Below are 14,350 nucleotides of genomic sequence, written 5' to 3'. Positions count from 1 at the left end.
TTCGTCATATTCCGGCAGATACTTAGCAGAATAATCAGGGTTCAAGCGGTCTTCTCTATAACCAGGACCCCCCATGAAGTCCGCTCCTCTCCGCTCCTCTTCAAAGCGACTACGGCTCATAAAGTCCGGATTGAAACCGGAAAGATCCCTCTTTCGCCGATAGTCTTGTAGTTCAGGTAGGAGTGGGGGGACCAGCTTGTTGGGACTTCTGGGAGATTGGTGGCCCATCCTGCTTCTGTCTTGGATTAACTATAACAAAAAAAAATAAAAAATTCAGTTGAAACTAAATCAGAAAATTACCTAAAATACGACAAACATTGGCCAGTCTGATCGTTAAACAGAAGGACATTAAATTAGAATCCCTTGACAAGTACAGAGGCTGTTTCAACGTGTGCAATAGTTTTTCTGCTACAACTCTCTTCAGGGAGGACCAGAATGTCCCGACATACTGAAAAATTTACAATCTTTCATAGTGTGCTTCTTTTTTCTTCTGAAAATAAGTGATGTTCCACATTTCTGTTGCTTCTTTTAAAGCTCAGAGCTGAAAGACCAACAACAAATGGCACATAGCTTACAAGCGGTGCAAGGCTCCACCCAGAGGACATAAGACAATGACGCCACTTTGGAAGCCGTCACTCAGACACAGAAGATGTTATCCCACTAACTGCCTGCAGCACAAGTCAGAAAACAAACTCTTCTGGCTTGTTTGTTTTTTTTAGCGAACCATTTGTTCTAGGGATCTAATGAGGGATTATAACCAGGTTAACCAAGGAGCAATGCAAAGATCATAGCTATAGATATCATCTATAACCAGAACCCCATGATATCAATGCTGAAGAAAAACAGACCAGAATGAAGTATCTAAGTGTTAAAAACAAATCCAACTTAATAATAATAATAATAATAATAATAATAATAATAATAATAATAATAATAATAATAGTTTAAAATGTATTTGTGGATGTGGCAAAACAAGTTTTTCCTAGCATCTATGTTTCCCCCACTTGGATTGCAGTAATAGAAAAGACCATACAGGTTACTGCCACTCCCTGGTGGTGTGATGCAACTTATCAAGAGCCGAGTTGATGAGAGCTCAACACAACGTAGGACGCCGCCAAATCGCTACTCATTAGAAATTACGGCATTTGAGAAAAAGCTTTTCGTTAATAAGAGTGGAAAAACTCTGAACCGCAAAGAAAAATGTTAACATTGAAACATTTTTAATCAAAAGAGAGCTAGCTTAAGCTCAGCAATTGACAATCCTCGATCTAGAAAAATAAATAAATGACAGAGTCAAATTTTAGGTGACGAGTATGGCAGAAGATTATAATAAAATGATAAATATATTTTTTTAAATCATTTTAAATAAAGTTCACATCCGGGGAATTTAAAGTTTTACAAAAGCGACCATTTCTTTACTAACGTGAACCATGTGCTATGTTTTTAAGGAAAAATGTGTTTTAACAGTAAAGTAAAATTACGAGATTAAAAAAAAACATTTGATTAATCCTATGCAATTAGAGCTATTTTCTATGAAACTGCTGAGACTTTAGTCTAAACTGAAAGGAAAAACAAATATCTTTTTTTTTTATACACTACCGGTCAAATGTTTTAGAAGACAACACTTTTTCCAGTTATTTTTGCAATTCAAGTTGTTCATTTTCCATATATAGCTTGAAATGGTATAAAAAAGGTTAGTGCTGAAATGCCAGAGGTTAAAACAAAAAGTCAGGTCACCCTAAACTGAAAAATAATGAATATTTCAGAATTACACAAAAAGCCTTTATTGGTAAATACAAATTGGGTTAACTATTTAAAGCTGTTCTGCAGCAATGAAGGTAGATCAAGCCTTGAAAGCTGTTGCTACCAATTTTTAGAGGTGTTCCAACTTTTCTTGATTGCTTACAACCACGTCTGTCTATACAAAGGCAGTGTTGAAAAAGCCATGAAACACCGCCACGGGACAACTGAAGATTGGAAGAAAGTATTATGGACTGATGAATCAAAATGTGAAGTCTTTGGTTCATCACACAAGATCTTTGTACGCCGTCGAGTGGGCGAAAGCATGTTCCACAGTGTGTGACATCAGCTGTCAAACATGGAGGAGGAAGTGTGATGGTCTGGAGCCGTTTGCTGGAACTACCTCAGGAAAAAGGATGGTAAGCTTGAAAGCATGGAGTGGCCAGCAGTCTCCAGACTTAAACCCCACTGAGCTGGTTTGGGATGAACTGGACGGAAGAGTGAAAACAAAGCAACCAACAAGTGCTGCACCTTTATGGGAACTTCTGCCACAGATTTGGAAAGAACCTTCTGAAGAATATTTGATTTCTACTGTAGAAAGAATGCCACGAGTGTGTTCAGCTGTTATATCTGCCAACGGTGGTTACTTTGATGAGTCGAAAGTTTGCAATGAGACATTAAAAAAGTCATTTTCAATGAAACACTGGAAAAATTGGGGTGCTCTTAAACTTTTGACCAATAGTGTACACTGTTTAAGTGAAAGAGCATTACAGGTGCTTGGATCCAGGTACTTACAGATTCACTTCTATAGCCCCTGTTATCTTCAGAATACTGTATATTCTTCAGTGATGGGATGAAGGCATTGCTTGTCTGAACCCGTAATACTTTATCGGCTGGTTTTGCTGTCTTTTTATATTTACCTTTGCAGGTGAAGAAGCAGACTGAGTATGTATCGTTCTCTCCCTTTTCTGTCATCTTTCTCTTTTGCCTTTTCTCCTTTTTCCCCCCTCTTCTACCTTCTTGTTTCAGTGTCCATTTAACATGAAATATTCCCTGCATAGATTATAATAAAGCTTCTTGCATATATAAATCAAGTGGAGCACTATGGCGAAAGCAGTAAGGCTCCGCTTGCGAAAGTAAAAATCTGTTGGGCTCTTTTTGGCATCAAGACAATAATTCTTATTGCCACATTCCCAGACAGGACACAAAAAAAGTGAAAGAACGTTGTAAAAAAAATAGAATCCAGAAAAATACAAAAATGATACGGTCCTAGAAAAAGGCAGCTTCTGCAGACATCAGTTTTATTTTCCTCTTTTTACTTCATAAAGCAGCTTACGTAGCAAGAGCGCACTTTACCATAGTGGCAGCAATAAACGTCAATTATACTAGACATAATCTGGCAAAATTGCTGAGTTATAATGTGTTAGAACATATTCTTCCACCTAAATGCTCTGTATTAAACTTTCCATTAAGGGCTGTATATTTATTTTAGGAAACTGGACATATTTTACTGAGAGTCGCAACGGTACACAATAAACTCCACGAAAGCGCTTAGTTAAACTCAAATACAGCCAAATCGGATTAATACTGAGATCTTGGTCAGTTATTAGGGTAATAGGGTGCACTATCAGTCTCTACCTGCTAACTAACCAGCCATGAACTAAAGGGTTGGTAACTACAGCTGTTAAAGAAAAAAAATAATCTTGTTTTCAGCATAAAGGGTGTTTTGTACAGCCTCGTGTTTCCTGAATTATTTCACATGATTGAATTACTTCAACAGCTGATTTGCATGCGGACTTGACTGTACCTCTTGAGACGTTCAGCCTCCCTTCAGCCCCTGTTCTCAACAATGGCTGAAAGAAGAACAGCAAAACAAATAGGATTTTATAATAACATCTTCAGAAGATATTCAACATGTCCGGTTTTACGCATGTCTCACTTCAGGAACCCCTCGTCCGTTCTGTCTCTCAATTATCTCCGCTTTGGCTCGCATGATCTTTCCTCCCTGGGTGTTTATAGTGTTAGCGTCCCAGGTCACCAGGTCCGGCCGTTTCAACTCCTACGAAAGCAAAGGGTTGGTTAACGTTGAAAGAAAGTTGAAAGGAGATGACGTGAAGGTTTCCTGAACACGTCGGTGAATCTTTACCACATATTTCTGCCGGTGCTTACGACCAATCACGTGGCAGACCATTTCTGCCAGATTGGCTGTCAGACTGCATAACTTGCAGATGTATCTGACACCAAACTGTGGGTCATAATTCGCCGCTTCCTCCAAAAAATTCAAGCCTAAGACACAAGCAGAAAAATTATCTAGCTTTTTTAAAGCAATACCACAACAGCATGAAATGTTTGTAGCGATGCATTTACCAATGATGGGCTCATCGAGATTCAGGTACTCCAGATAGTGTAAGATGTCCTTGAACTTTGGTACGACGTGTTCCCTGACAGCCTTCCCTGAGAAACCAAACACTAAGTTAGGAAAAGAGAAACCACTGGAGGAGAAGGAGGGGGTTAGAAATCCAAGCACTTTGTTCGATCTAATAAATTTACAACTCAAAACTGAGCATAAAGTCATAGTTTTTAAATTGACGTACCACCCAACATAGCATCGTACATCTTTTACCTACTGTTGGGAGTTTTGTTTTTTTAGCCAGCAGAGCAGTCTGATTTAGACAGACTACAGGTGTCATGACAATAGCTGGGTTTCAGTCACGTGATGATTATGACGCGGCCAAGGGGCGCGATTTCAGATGGAGGGCAGGACGTCTATGAAGTTAGCGTAAACATGGAGGAAACCGTTACCGAGAGCCCGTATTGTATGGAGTTAGAGCCTGTTTCAAGACATAGATACAAAGAGTTGATTGACAGATATGTTAGACGTGACCCATACCTCATGAAGATGAGTGAGTTTTTAGTGGACCTTAAAGATTTGCCGACAGTGGAGGCCGTTGATATAACAAACTATCTGGTTCTTCACACATCGTATTACACCAAACAGCAAATGAAGGCCTATGAAAAAGTATGGAGGCATACAACTTCTATGTCTACGGGTCGGTCCACAACCTCGGCACCAAACGTCTCCACGACGATCATCGTTCAGTCTTCGCCAGGGTGAGTGTTTGTTCTTATATTGTTTTATGTGTTAAAAGATGCAAGCGTTAGCAGTAGCGGCTATAATGTCAACTCTGCACATTCCGACCGGCTTTGTTAATCTTCTTTGAGCTTCATCCTCTTCTCTCGTTGAAGAGATGCTTCTGATTTGGGCTTAGTTTTTTGGTAACCGAGGTTGACCGTCGGAGCCCAGTCTACCGACTCAACGTCACCCAAAGCGCTAGGACAGCCTAAACAGTCCCAATGAAGTCCATATTAGACTACCGGTAACTTATTAATCATTACTAAGTAAATGAGCATTTAACGACAACCTTATGCTATATAAACACAACCACAAAAACAAGTTAGCTAGCTAACATAACGTTATAGCTTACCTTCGACGAAGTGGTCGCTGCAGACAAGGGCATTGGCAGACTCTGCTCCTCCAGACCACAGACGTACGTTTAAAATCCATTTTTTACGCTGTTGTTCTGTGAGCTTTTTACAATTTTTACCTTTATGAACGACAATCTTTGGTATTCTGTAAAAGCTCTTTTCCTTTTCTCGGTTCGAACGATTGGAGCAGCCGTAAACTACACAAAACATAGGCATTATTTCAGACGGAAGATCCTCAGCTACTTCACTTCCTGCCCTCCATCTGAATTTCGCGGTGTCGCGAAGCAGCACTGTGACGTCACGTGAAACCAAAGAATTGTCGGGAATATCTTTTTGGATTTTTTTTTAACCTTTAAACTGAATACCTTCGCAATAGGTAATGGGTCTTAGGTAGGGCATTTCCTGCCTTTTGACGTTATGCGATATAAATGCTCATCCAGGATTGTTGTTAGTTCTGGTAAGTAAACGGATCCGTTGGAAAACCGGGGTCCTTCCTCCGCATGGTGCAGGTTAGCAAACGTGCACAGGTGGCTTTCTGGAGTCGGTTCATTCCTAGTTCCTGTTCTGAAACGATGTTAACAGAAAGCCAGAATATTGCAATTATTAAGTTTAGAGGGCTGAGCAGCCACCCAGTGGACGAGGCTCATTTCAGTCGCTTGTATTCAGGGGTTTGTACGCATGGTCATGAGATATGGATCATGACCAATGGTCAGGGTCAGAATGTAGATGGACTTGTGGGGTCGACACACGGGTAACGACTAATGGCTTTCATCGCCACTGCGATGAGCCCGGGACGCGACAGCAACGTCAGCGTTTCAAATCGTGCCATTGTATCGCTCGTTTCCCAGAAATGTTATTGGTTATGAAACCACGACATGTCTACTCCACAAAAGAAAAACGCAACCAGGGTGATCCTATATTACAGACAAGGAACAGGCTGGAGGATATCCTCATTTGATGGCGCGCCTCTAGGCTGATCATGATAAATGGCTGTAGTGCCGCGCGAAGGCGACAAAAGTTGAACTTTCTTGTGCTGCATCGCAAGCCCACGTGTGCAAGCTCAAAAATTCACATGCACAAATTTTGCCAGTCGCTTGGCTGGAGGGGGGCAATGATGGTCGCCTCATCGCACAAGTACCATAGGAAAAGAATGGAGAGGGAGCGACGTCGCGCCTCGTGTGTCGAGCCCACAGGAAATCAAGACCTTTACCTTTCAGCTGTGGCGTTTCTTTGCCATTACAGACTAGAGTAATGCTGATGTTGCTGCACATGGAGCCTCCTGTAAATCCATCCTTCCATCAGTCCTGAATAATCCCCCCCACTGGTTATGAGCTCATAAATTAAAGGCTGCTCCTTTTTTCTGGTTGACAACCATTTCCTCTGACTTGGAGGAAGTAACTTTCACTTTAGCTGGTTTGCAAAATGGGTGAGGAGTGGGGGGGGGGGGTGTTCTGGCTTCTTTCCTGGGATCACCTTGAAATTATCCAAAAATGAGAAGCAACGAGGAAATGTGGCACTCCTCCTTGGACCTGTTTTCATGAGACCTTAACTTTGGATAAATTGAGAGAACTGATGGAGAAGTTGCTCTGCAATGGTTTTTCCAAGTCATAGCTACTCCTATAAACCCGGAAGAGCAGCAGAGATGTGCGAGTCCGTTTATTTCCTGGAACAAAACAGCTGTAGTCGCATCAGCCGTTAGCATTTTCTTTTCCTGCGTTTAACCAACGCAGCTGCACGGCACGGCCACAAATGTCCTTACGCCACCATCCAATTTCAGGCTTCAAGACTCCTGAGAAGCCACTCTTTCCATCCAGTCCAGGTTCATCGCAAAGTGCTGACACTGGCTCCTTTACTTTAACATCTTCTCTGCTTAGCGCCTTATTTGTCACCACCTCTCATGACCAGATGAGGAGATCCTGGCAGCTGGGTAGCAATAAAATGTCATACAGGCTCCGGATAGCTGACTTAGCTATCCAGCCCATAGACCATTGCGCCACTAGAAATACTTTGACCCAAAACACTATTAAAATGGATCAACTAGTGGAAATATGGTCCCTGCGGAGAAATGTGGGGAGGGACCAAAAATAATATCGACATTGTTGGGCTGAATGCCGATATACAAGATTTATCTTGTATATCTAGATAAATGGCTAAAATAACCTACTGGACTATATAAAACTATAATTATAACGCAACCTAAACCATCTCGATATAAAACAATATAGTCTTAACATATCTCCTGAAAAAAAAATCTCATAAATTTCAAAATCTCGATATATTGCGCAGCCATAATTATTACGGCTGGGCAGCGATGAGGACCATCTGATGAAGGGCTGCCTGTAGGCTGGCTACATGTCTCATTATGTAGCCTCAAACATTAGCCCCTCAGTCCAAACCACCTCTGGTAGTTTTAAATTCATCCAACAAGGAGCCCACGTGAGCTTTCAGAAATTAGGCCGGCATCGCGGAACCCAAGGCGAGGTGGGGTGGAACGCCGCAGCGTCGATTTTTATAAAAACGTGCACCACGTAGCCCCCGTTCTTCAGGTTTAAACATATCACTGGTGGCACCAGTTCTTCAGACAACACAGAGAAAAGTCCCAGTCCGTGTTCTGCGAGAGTCGCTTCTGGTACCAGGTCGTGCCTAGACATTAAAAAGTAACTTTTTGCTTACAGTGTTGAAAATCAACTGAAAGCATGACGAAGCAGATCCAGCAGGAGATTTGGTTGAATCTGCTGCAAAGTCGCTGCTAACATTGCTTACCAGGACTTCTGGTGAGTCAGACCCACATGTGATTTCACCAACTAGAGTTTATGGTATGTCATTGTACTGAACCTTAAACATAAACACTGTGTGCACAACAATTAGCCAAGTGAATAGAATATTCGTGCCTATAGCTTTATGTGAATGTGTGTAATGAGAGAAGACTTGGCTTATGGAAATCAACAAACTTAAATCAAGGTGTGCATAAATATCAATTTATGGGGGCTTCCATTTTGCTCGTTATCTATCAATATACTCTGTAGCTGCTGCAGCTGTTGTGTTGTTTTTAAATATGGCGGGTCTTATTCGTGTTTTGAAGTCACTCTGGGGCAAATAGCTGCTCCACCCCATAGCCAATCAACAACCGACAATCTTCCGACGTCGTGTATTCAGGCCAACCGCTGCGCTTCGACCCCCAACGAATGAGGCACCAAAAACAGTAACGGCTCCACATAATAGATACTAATCGAACAGCCGCTATGAGTTGGTGCTAATGGAAAATGGGCCATAAATATGCAACCTACCTGGAGAGCCCAGAAGTACCAGCCGTTCAGTGCTCAGAGATCGGGCCAAGGTAAGAAGGGCTGAAACCCAACCACCACTGGTGAACATCCGAGGACAGACTTTTCAAAGGTTTTATGGGAGGTGCCTTTAATAGATTTACAGTGAAGGCAACCAGAACACCTCTGTGAACAGAGTCTGGGAGGCTGGGCTGCTGCTACGCACAAAGTTTATCGTCCACAGAAACTGACACACTCAATGCATGGAAACTTTGTGACAGTTATTAAAAAAGGGAGGCTATATTAGTCAATAATTTGCCCTAAATGTTTACTAGTAAATTTTTCATTTAGTTGCATAACATGTCTCCTAACAGTTGCCCAATAATTGTACAAACGGATAACCTAAGAAAGCTAAAAATATTACTGTTACTTTCTTCAGTAGTCCGCGGTTTAACGACATTATAGCGCTGCAGTTAATAGCTGCCTAATAATTGTGCACACAGTGTTAAAGGTGGGAGTTTTTTTGTTTTTTTTGCCTACTCGACTGTAAGCTACTGCCGACAGCTTTACGCTTTAATTCTGTCCTTTGAAAACAAACAAAAAAAAAAAGAAGAATTTGATGCTTCTTTCTCCAAATCACATCAGTTCAATGTGGCTTGAATTTCAGAGATTCGTTTAAGGATGAGGCCTACTTACCCTCAGCAACAAGGGTATCCTCTTTCTGCCGAGAATAAAAGAAGAACAATAAATATTAAGTAAACTGGTGCTGAACGGCACAACTCCAGCTTTTCCAGCTTTTCAAAAAAAAAATAAAAAAAAATCATAAGAAACAGAGAAATTGTTAGATCAATTAAAAACAAACATTTTTATGATCAAGCTTACCAGAGGGGAGTCATTTCATCTTACCGGGTCAAACAGAGCCCAATTGTACTCACCTGACCTATATTTGTTGCATTCATGTGGCAGCAGATCCAGGTCTGCAGAAGTATGTACACCCCACATGCACAAGTCAAATCAGCTTAGTGGACAAGTCCACATAAATTAAATGTTTTTAGCAGATACGCACAAACAGGTTCTTTCACATCATACAAACCGTAGCATCAACTGATCCTCTTGAAACAGCTCTGCAAAGTAGGAGCACTTGACGTCGGGTTATTGCTGAACTTTTACCTTTCACACGGTCCAAACTGGGAGAGCGTAACACACAATCATGTGAGTTTTTTTTGTTTCTTAAAGACAGAATGCAGTTTTTGTCGAATCAAGACTGAGACAAGAGCGAAACTTGCCAGTGCGGCATGTTCCACAGCGTCAGCTCACAGTTAGACGCATCGATTCAAGTTCGTTTTCTGCAGCACGCGGTGGCCCCATTAAAGATCCGTCTCCTTTGGGGCCGACAACTTCCACCTCCATACTTACAAGTCAAATCTCCAGGTACAAGAAATGTGCAGACATGCTTCAGGCAGTGTTGATTATTCAAGCGTCTTACGGTGTGATTAAAAGAAAAGCAGCTGGCTTTGCTTTACTTGCACGAGTTGTGGCGAGTCCTAAAAGATACGATCTTCTGTACCAAGGCCGTTTCCAGAGAAGCTGGAATCAGACTGATATCAATCGAGAGAAAGACGTAAAGTTCAAAGAACTTCAAAAAGCAGCAGAAGCGCGAAACCTCCTCTGTAGCCAAAAAGTGGAAGTGAAGGCCTCAGTCAATCGTTCCCCCCCCAAAATGTTTTGTTTGTTTATGTGATGGACGGTTGTACTGGAACTGACTTTTCGATTGCAATGCAAATTGTAATTGACAATAAAATTTGATTGATTGATTGATTATGACATCAAGTCACCGCTAATGTGTCAATCCTTTCCTAGTGTTATATTTTACCATGAAGATTTTGATCATCTGTCAGAAAGAATTGCTTATATATATCCAGGGCAAATGTATTCAAACTGGCTTAAAAGACGATAAAGCAAAGGATAAAACCACAAACTTTGTTGTGTCTTTTGGACCAGCTCTTCTACGGTTATAGCCACAGCCATTAAGACTGAACTTGTCAGATGGATGATTCTTGACACCGTAATAAACAAATTATGAGAAAATTTTAAGATAAAAAGATGAGGATCTTATATAGGCACCAATTAAGTGCTGTTCCTCACTGTGAAACGCAATGACACTTATTTTATAGCTAAACCGTAGAAATCTGCTCCCATAATGTTTGAGTGTAAAAAAAAAAAAAAACTACCTTTTTGTAAAATGCCATCATGCGTTTTTCTTTTTTTAGTTTGGCAGCTAAAAGTTGGGGTCGGGGGCTCCAGTTGGTCAAGTGAATCAATGAGTGTACGACAGAGATGGTGCTTAGAAATCAAACAAAATAAGGAAACGTTTTATTGGCTTATAATGTAATACTTGCACACTCAACCAATAATTGGCAGTCAAAAGGCTTTATGACTGTTATTTTGTGGGTCAGACGCAGAAAAGCTGGGTCACTACTGGTCTAGTTCACACATATATGATTAGGTTTTCCCCCAGAGATCTGGCTAATCCTGGTGGTGGTTGTAGTAAGGGTGGGGGTGGGAGAGGGTTGTGTGGTGCAGTACCCCGACATTGGGCAATCTGCATCCGTCAAGCTAATACCAGCTAGCATTAGCTTCTGATGTCCAGGTTTACCATGACACCGTCGCAGATCCTGGAGCTTTACTGACCTTCTTATGGTGCTGTGAAACATCGAGGCATCAATTATTTTGACAATCCTCCCTGCTGTATACCATCTTTGGTATCACTGTCACTGGTGTATTAAAATATTTTTTTTTTATATTAGCCACTTAGATCCTTAGGGCAAGTAAAGCCTGGCAGTCTCCCAGACTTATAATATAGTGGGGGACACCCTGCATGGTCCCGCTTTGCTTGAGCCCCCAGAACGTGCTGGAGAATGGCACTGCAGTAAGAGATATCTGGGATTACCTCCATAACCCCGGCATCAGAGGAGTAAAGCCCAGACGAAAAAGACACGTGATCTCCTGCTGGAGGGAACATTGTGGACCAGGACAGAACCATTGTCAAGTTAGAGGCCTCCACAAATTACCTTTTTTTGGTTTATTTTAAAAATTGTATAAAGGGTAGTAATTAATGTACATAGCTGTGTTTTTTTTAAAAACAGTTGTAAGTCGCATTTAAGCACACGAAAGAAACGCATTTTAGGTTTATAGTGCCAGTCTTACCTAAAAGTATCCACATATTACCTTCATGTCCGGGGAAAAAAATTACAAAGTTTCTTTTTTTGGAAGAAGCTGCTGTCAAGAAACCACTGAGAAAGTCTTCTTCTGCACTGGTTGAACATGTTCCTCAAGAAGGAATATATTCAGCGTTGCAATCAATATCTTCAAAGTTAGAATGGCTAAACAGGTGGATAACACTTTTGTCCAGGAATTCTTTTTTTTTCCTTGGACAAACCAGAGTGGCTTTAGGGACAGCTGGAGTCTCCAGATCGAGCAAGAACCGATCCTCTCAGGCTTCCAGCTGGGCATTTGTGACCAAACCAAAGTCTTTCAGACCAAACATGTCCAAAAGGAGAAACAGACGACGAGTGGTCCATTAACAATGAAACATCAAATTTAGATCAGTGTTGGGAGAGGTTTTTCCTTTCTTCTTTTCACGCAAAGTGCCACCATTTTTCCAGTCTTCAAGAAAAACATGGAGGTTTGTTCTTTACATGAGAATTTGTCAGCAGAATGCTGCTACGTGAAACATAAAAACAATGTTTTTGAGTGTGCGAGAATAAAGATAAATCTATTTACACTTTTCATTTGCAGCTGGTTTTAGTGTTCATAAAAAAAAAAACAAAAAAAAAAAACTGGCAGAATAAAATCAACAAGACTCAAGAAATAGCCTGCCAATTATCTGCATCAAGGCATGTTTTTAACGGCAGCCAAAACTTTCTCCATAAGTGTACGGTAATGTATACCTTTAAATGTCCCGGGGTGGTCAGGTGTATCTTGTAGAGGGTGTCACCTCTTAATGATTTTTCACAGACCTGGATTAAACAGAAAAGAAGTCAGCGTCAGTTAGTAGACCGGCATGACAGGGCTATTAGGTTTCTTTCAACCCAGAATGGAGTAAGAGTGAATTTGTGGTGAATTCATAACCAGCCTGATGTGGATCTGAGAACATTAATCTGAATGCAAACTTTCCTTAATTGAAATATGATTTCAGATTAAACTAATCACAGTCATCCAAACGCAAGAAATGATTAATTTCTGTGGTTAAGGAGTGCTGGGGGAAAATAAATAAATTAAGAATTAAAAATGTATTGATTTTCCGAACGGATCAAAGAGACTTTAAGGGCACTTTGAGTAAGACTTTTTGTGTAAGACGAAAAAATTGTACTATTGTATCACTATCATGAAAATAAAAAATGTATTAAATAAATAACAGCCATTTTGGGATTGTGATGCAAACGACAAAACTAGTACCAAAACTAAAATTGTTATGTTTATTGTTAGTTATATACCAAATATTATTGGTGGAAGCATTTATTGTGTAATGTTTAGGGCTACAGTCAGATTAGAGTTACTGGAGGTAATTGTGAATTAGCATAACTAACGATGGGTAGGTTTAATTTAGAGATTATTAGTGCAGGTGAGGCTCAGTGACGCTTATAACACTTCCCTACTGTCACTGTCGATATAATGATAATACTTATTGTGGTAAAAATTTTAATCCATCTACAATAGCTACCTAGAATAGATTAAACGCAACATCAGAAACAGTTCTGTTTTCTTATGTTTAATCTGTGGCATAATTCAAACACATGAATACGGAAAAGTTCATTTAAACTTTGGCTATCTTGAATAACGTAATCCCTTTCAAGACATAAACACAATTTTTCAAATTTGCACATGGATATTTAATCTATAGACCATAAAATACTAGTTGTAACCTTTTAAAATCACAGTGATGCAATAACAAACATCCCAACACAATACAGGGCAGCTACATTATATTTCGGCTTATGTGCCATGCATTTTTCGTTGGTATAGATTGAATATAATTTATGCTTATATTTTAAGATCCTTAACCAGAAGTTTCTAAACAGAATAAATGTAGATAGTTAGCATGCTATCTATATAGCTAGCATGGTGAAAACATGGCTAAAGTTAGCCTTACGTTGCTAATCGACCAACCCACGCTGCCTCCGACTACTTCAACTTCAGGCCCAGACTGAGATTTTATCTTCAGATTCTAGTCCACGTTGATTAACTTACCGTGCATTCAATAAAACCGTCTTCCTCCTCGTATGGTGTTTCGATATTATCCATTCTTAACTTTATAGAGTAGCACTAACGAGCTACTATCAGCTTAGCAAAGGATTGCCTGAAAGCAATTTAGCCTAGTTTAATTTCTACAATGACTTGTTTGGTAGTTTGACAACAGATTACGACTGTTGTTTCATTAATACGAATTTAACACGAGTTGCTCTTGGAACGTAAACGTTGGATTACAAACGGAAACGTAATATCGTTTCTTCTTCTTCTTCTTCTTCTCTGTTTTTAATGGTGAATCGCAACAGTTTCAGTTGCATATCGCCATCTACCGGAGTAACTTCAGGATTCATGTTTCAGGTTACATTCTCAATAAATAAATAAATAAACACCTAAATAAATAATGAATTATATAATATGGATTAAACCTGTATCTTTAAGAAATATAATTAACGTTTTATATCCCTCCCTTATTTTTTTTTCCATCAACATCCAATATTCCTTCCAAATTCCATCCCCGTCCCAACTCATACGTCCTATCACACAAAATGCTCTTCTCATAATCATATTTACTACTGTTAGCGCTGTCATCGTAAGGGCGGGGAACAGTCGGA

General features: G+C 40.2%; 1 protein-coding gene across 2 annotated transcripts; it reads right to left on the bottom strand.

Moving 5' to 3' along the window:
* On the bottom strand, positions 1–14,350 carry si:ch211-13c6.2 (uncharacterized protein LOC100000125 homolog; the record flags this gene model as incomplete). 2 transcript variants are annotated; one of them, XM_036145133.1, is given in 8 exon segments in its annotated part: positions 1–249; positions 3,548–3,593; positions 3,680–3,799; positions 3,887–4,026; positions 4,108–4,194; positions 9,186–9,210; positions 12,440–12,508; positions 14,310–14,350. In XM_036145133.1, coding segments are annotated over 8 exon segments (582 nt in total). In that variant the 5' UTR covers positions 14,328–14,350.

This window comes from Fundulus heteroclitus, chromosome 13, assembly GCF_011125445.2.
Source record: "Fundulus heteroclitus isolate FHET01 chromosome 13, MU-UCD_Fhet_4.1, whole genome shotgun sequence".
Taxonomy (NCBI): domain Eukaryota; kingdom Metazoa; phylum Chordata; class Actinopteri; order Cyprinodontiformes; family Fundulidae; genus Fundulus; species Fundulus heteroclitus.
This window is presented reverse-complemented; position numbering and strand designations above follow the sequence as displayed.